The following is a 5,799-nucleotide window of genomic DNA, read 5'->3' as shown; positions in this document are numbered from 1 at the left end:
AATAGTTTCGAACCCGATCGGATTGGTCAACCGTAGTCACTTGTATGTTTTCTTGTTGACCAATGAAGTAACGACCGCGAAACGTGCTTATTTTTTTACATCATGTTTGTAATTAAATATTTCATTGATGGATGTGCGTTGACATAAGATAAAAATTTCAATTTTAATTACCAATACATTGGCCTATACCAATTTGTCTCCTAAAGCAGTATGACTTATATATTGTATTTAAATGATTGAGGTTTATTCTAAAGCAACCATGAAGAGAAAAATGAATTTGGAGAAATCAACCACTCGATGGAGAGATTGTAAGGTTTTATGGTGGTTGTAAAAAATCCGGCCAATTTGGTTCTCGTTTCGAATTCGATCAACTAGGTCAAACTTAGTTACTCTTATAAACCTATATTTATATATCATACACTCCAAAGAGAAACCTCTATAAATTCAAAGAAAATAAAAAAAACCGACCGTTGGATGCGATTATTGCAATAAATTATGCGTGTGGTTACAAATTTAACAAATTTCACAATAGTTTCGAACCCGATCGGATTGGTCAACCGTAGTCACTTGTATGTTTTCTTGGTTGACCAATGAAGTGACGACCGCGAAACGTGCTTATTTTTTTACATCATGTTTGTAAATATTTCATTGATGGATGTGCGTTGACATAAGATAAAAATTTCAATTTTAATTACCAATACATTGGCCTATACCAATTTGTCTCCTAAAGTAGTATGACTTATATATTGTATTTAAATGATTGAGGTTCATTCTAAAGCAACCATGAAGAGAAAAATGAATTTGGAGAAACCAACCACTCGATGGAAAGATTGTAATGTTTTATGGTGGTTGTAAAAAATCCGGCCAATTTGGTTCTCGTTTCAAATTCGATCAACTAGGTCAAACTTAGTTACTCTTATAAACCTATATTTATATATCATACACTCCAAAGAGAAACCTCTATAAATTCAAAGAAAATAAAAAAAACTGACCGTTGGATGCGATGATTACAATAAATTATGCGTGTGGTAAAAAATTTAGAAAATTTCACAATAGTTTCGAACCCGATCGGATTGGTAAACCGTGGTCATAAAATTTCACAATATTTCGGTTCGGTTTTTTTCGGCTACAGTTCGGTTTTCGGTGCGGTTTTTTTCGGTTTTCGGTTTCGTTTGGCCACCCCTAGTTCTTCCCGACCTAGACCTAGACGCCCATCCCAATCGCAAACAAAACCCTCACCAGTCACCACCGTGATCCAAATCCGTTACCCCTTCTAATCCATACTCTCATCTCTCAATCACAGACGAAGCAATCGCCCTCGATTCCTGCACACAGCAGAAACTTCCTCTTCTTGTGCTCGATTCAATACAGTTAAACTTCAAGGACTTCCGGTATTCAATCTGACTATCAGTTTTTGTTGAACTCAAATTGATTTTTTTTTTGTTGCTGTTTTGTATAATTGGATCTTGTTCAATCTAGGTGGGTGGTTTTAGATCATTTATATTTTATTTCTTTTTTCTTTTTGTGATCTAAGGCCGTGGAAAACTGAAGTTATCTCGAAGAAAGTAGTTATTGCACTTGGCAAGAGTGTAGCTGGAAGTATCGAAGAGTAAGGTTTGAGCTTCTCTTTTCTTCTAATAACCTGAAATGGTGTATATCAGTTGTGTCTATGAATTTTGAATGTCTGATTTTGATAAAGCTATCTGAAGAGTATAAGATATTATAGAGGGATTTTGTAGTAGGTTGGGAGAAGCTCAATGTGTTTATGAATATCCCTATTTGTAATATGAACTATATTGTTGTTCTGTTGTCAAAGCTTGCTAGAAATAGTTTTTTTTTTTTTTTTCATGTCCTGACTCAGCTATCAATTCCTTGCAGCTGTCAAGCGATCTGAGGATGCACTGAATTTGTAGCTATGGAATACTGTAAAATTTTCCCATGGTGCATTTAGGTTTGTCTTCTTAGTCATATGACTGTTTAATTTTACATATTTCCATTGACAGTATGTTATATTTTTACATATATTAGATGGATTATCTGTTGGCTAACTTTCATTTTCGGTTGTCAAGCAAGTTTTTATGGAGCCTGAGATGGCAGTATAATTGTTATGCTCAAGGGTCTCCATAAGCATTTCTAGTTCACAGCTTTTCAGATTATTCATTAGGTATCTTAATGATAAATCTCTAATTTATACTTTTAATTCCTGATATACTGCATAAATTTCTAGCATGGTTAGGGTTGGTTTGATTGGTTTTGGTCTATAATGCTAGGCCAATTTTGGTTTGGTTGGTCTATTCTAGTGAACCTTTGGGTAATGCCTGATTACTGGTCTACCATATTTGTATTCTGAAAATTCTGATCTTCCTATACAAACGAGCTATAAGAAACTAATACATGATGTTGTCATTTTATAGAAGACCTTGAGGAAACTTGTATAGAATTGTTGCAGACTCTCTGTTTTCTTGTATGCCTTGAGGTATGAAATGTTTTATTTTCAGTCTTATCATTCGTGCTTCTGTGTATATGATCAGGTTATTCTTGTGCTGGGTAAGAGCACAGAAGTTGTTGGAGTTGGAGCTGAACAAGGAACCATGGGTAACAAGATGCTGCCTCTAGATGAGTGTAACCAATGTGACTGGTTGGAACTCCTCTTGTAACTTTTGTGGACTAAAAAACAGCTTTCCTTTATGGACAATGTTTATATTTAACATGTACTACAAATGATGTTCTTACCAACAAATGCTTTACATATTATCTGCAAGAGTGCAAGTTAAACTATTTTTTTTGAATCAAGAAAGAAATTTCATTAGATAGAACCTCAAGTGAGGTGGTTACAATCATAATTGATAACATCAAGAATACATTCTGGAGTCTGGTCTAGCCACACCGAATTATGATTGGCTTCAAAGCCTATGCCAGCACATTTTGCACAAACGAGGTGCATAGCAAGGCTGCACTCAAGGAATTAATGCCATGGCACATTTGATGTCATCTATCAGACCTCCATTTGCAAGGAGACTATGGTCTAAGCATGAGTCTTCAGCAATTGCGTCAATACAATCATTTTCAATAACATGTTGTAACTGTAGAGACTGCAGGAGACCAAGTCCTGATCGAATAGCATATAGCTCACTCTGTTTTGGTGTGCCAGTTCAACTATGAACTATGGTCAAACTATTAAATTCTATATAAGGGTTCCATTTATACAGGATCTCTATGCAAGGAAGTAATTTATACAGGATACAAGCAACTGATACACAATTTCTATTTCCATACAAGGAATTCATCAACAACAGGATTCCCATTTTATACAAAAATTCACAGTACATACAAGATTTCTATACTAGGATTGAGCTTGTAATCAAGAACTTAAACTTTACAATATTTGGCATATCTCACGGTTAAGTTTGGTGCACCCTAGCCTCTGCACTGGGCCAAATCCCATTTCATCAATTGCATTTGGCTTTGCATTTGACAAACCTAAAACTGTTTCTTTGAAATCTTTCGGATTGCAGCCAGCTCGTATAGTCAGCCCACCCTGTTCTGCCACATTATGGGAACTTCCCACCAACGTTCACTTTAAACTCATGCCTAAGGACTGAATCACCAAATTTAACCTGCACAAAATCAGTTTAAGCTGCAGTCATGAGTCATCCACTAAACAGATCAAAACATACGCAAGTCTAATTATCCGGCATCAACTTCAATTATTAAACGTACCAGATTATCCGGCATCAACCTTCTACATTTAACCTTTGCCTCAGGAGTAACCATTTTCCTGTGTCAGAAAGATACACCCATTGAATGAGGTAAACAAATTCATAATTAATGACAACAAGTGGGCAGATTCTGTAAGAGCATAAATTGACACCAAGTCCTCAAGGTCAGTGTTTTCCTATTAGATTATCTAACACTACAGCGCATCAGATACATGTGCAAAATTTTGTAGAAGTTATGGTCAGTCACTGCTGCAAATACAAAGCTCCAACTGACCTATACAATATTCTAAATTTTGTTTAAGTTATGAGCATGATACTGTATGGATGTCAACTTTCTGAGAAGAAAAACATGGACCATACTTGACAGAAAACAGACTAAATGGACTAGAAGCATTAACCTTGAGCAATGACCAAGTCATACCGAGCTATAAATGTAGAAGTCGCAGGAAAATTAGATTGATCAACAAATTTATACTTCCACATCCATTTAGTTTTTTCTGCAAGTGTAATGTTTCATTGTTGAACAAGAAAGATAGGGAACTGCATTTTTTTCAAGTGTTATGAAATTGTATATTTGAGTGTTGTATCCTATGGTGTTATTTTATTACAATGGTGTATAACTCCCAGACAAACAATATTGCTAATTCATCATGGTCCATGATACTCTGAAGATCTGGAATAAAAAAAAAGATGCCAATTCAATTCATCTCCACATTAGCCAACGAATCAAATAGTATGTAGGCTACTCAGGTTGTAATAGTAGACAATGACTAAAAGCTGACCTGATATTCATCTCCAAATTCTTCCTTAAAAGGCTGCTGCAGAAGCTCGATGACCGTCACCGCACCATTCAAGGCTACGAGCCACCGTTGTTATCCCCACTACTATGTCGTAGTTGTCCGGATCCAACTGAAAATTTGAAAACACATAAATGATCGAAACACCCAATTTCGAATTAAATCGTAAAATTGAATACCAAATTAACGCCAGGACCAGGAACTTGGAACCTTTCTATGATATTGGGGTTGTCGGGGTTACCGAGAGGGAGAGGAGGACCGAGCTGCCACGAATCGGAGTTGGGAACTCCGCTGACAATGATGAAGTTGGGGAGGAGAGAGCCGAGAAGAGGGTTGATGCGCGAGAAGTGGAGAGCTCTTGAGGATTCTGGAGGAAGCGAATGACTGTTGTTCCTGGAGAGAGAGAGGGTCCAGATCGAATTCGATTCGAAGGTATGGAGGAACATTTGGTTATGGTAAAACTTTGATCTACTGCGTTCCCAGTTTTTGGTCTTCCGCGCACTAACCCCTATTCACTAACGCCGTCCATCAATTTGGACATCACGTGTCCAGCACATAAACGGCCGTGTACTGAAGACTCTCCGATATGTATCTACATATATATATATATCACAGCAATTCTTATCTATTTTCATATCATTACCTTCGGTGAAAATCATAGTAACCACTCTCATTCTAGAGTTCCACACCCAAGTTTGGTCCAGCTCCACAAAGTCCCTTCTTCGGCCTTCCACTCATGAACTTGACAGAGACAAACAAAAATCATTTTAACCAAGTTCTAATCATCAGGTGATTAACCAAATTTTCATGTTTCAATATCATCAAAGGAGAGCCCAACTAACCTCGACTCCAAACAAGACTAAAACAGATGGGGTTCACTCCTTTGACGAAGAACACAGTAGCTGGGAAAAACCCTTCCTTTGCTCACTCCTCCACAATTTTACCCGGCACATTACAAACCAATACATAGCACTTCAATTAACTAACTTCCATTCCAATAATTTCAGGCAGAAGACTTGAACACAAAACTGATTTCAATTCTCCATGAAGAAATAGCTCACCTTGTTATCTACTGGAATTCCCAGCAGCGAACGCCAGCGAGCTCTCCAACCAAACCGTTCCATGAATCGAACATAACCGAGCTCCAATTCCAGTTCTAGGACGAGAATTGTTGTCGGGAATGAACCCAAAAACACAAGAAAGCCGCCGTGAACAGTGAACTCCGACGACACCGAAAAACACAAATCATCAATCCGTCAATACCCAACCGAAATCGAAAACTA

General features: G+C 37.2%; 1 protein-coding gene and 1 long non-coding RNA gene across 4 annotated transcripts; one reads left to right on the top strand and one right to left on the bottom strand.

The window, feature by feature from the left end:
* The first annotated feature begins 1,192 nt into the window (after positions 1 to 1,192).
* Positions 1,193 to 2,770, top strand: LOC133739608 (uncharacterized). The gene is made up of 4 exons (XR_009860708.1): positions 1,193 to 1,391; positions 1,535 to 1,614; positions 1,879 to 1,951; positions 2,532 to 2,770. It is a non-coding gene; the product is annotated as an uncharacterized LOC133739608 (long non-coding RNA).
* A 367-nt stretch (positions 2,771 to 3,137) lies between these two features.
* LOC133727388 (uncharacterized) lies at positions 3,138 to 5,127 on the bottom strand. 3 transcript variants are annotated; one of them, XR_009855151.1, is made up of 4 exons: positions 4,758 to 5,119; positions 4,502 to 4,628; positions 3,721 to 3,778; positions 3,138 to 3,617 (listed from the first exon to the last, which is right to left on the bottom strand). XR_009855151.1 is itself a non-coding variant. In XM_062154977.1 (3 exons), exons 1-3 carry the CDS (start codon positions 4,960 to 4,962, stop codon positions 3,552 to 3,554), a joined length of 360 nt encoding a protein of 119 aa, XP_062010961.1. In that variant the 5' UTR covers positions 4,963 to 5,127; the 3' UTR covers positions 3,138 to 3,551. The 3 variants fall into 3 exon arrangements, 1 of the variants encoding a protein (XP_062010961.1); XR_009855152.1 differs by lacking the exon at positions 4,502 to 4,628 and having other exon boundaries at positions 4,758 to 5,098; XM_062154977.1 differs by lacking the exon at positions 4,502 to 4,628 and having other exon boundaries at positions 4,727 to 5,127.
* Between the last annotated feature and the right edge of the window lie 672 nt (positions 5,128 to 5,799).

This window comes from Rosa rugosa, chromosome 1, assembly GCF_958449725.1.
Source record: "Rosa rugosa chromosome 1, drRosRugo1.1, whole genome shotgun sequence".
NCBI lineage: Eukaryota > Viridiplantae > Streptophyta > Magnoliopsida > Rosales > Rosaceae > Rosa > Rosa rugosa.
Note: the sequence above shows the minus strand (reverse complement) of the source record. Positions and strands in the feature narration are given on the sequence as shown.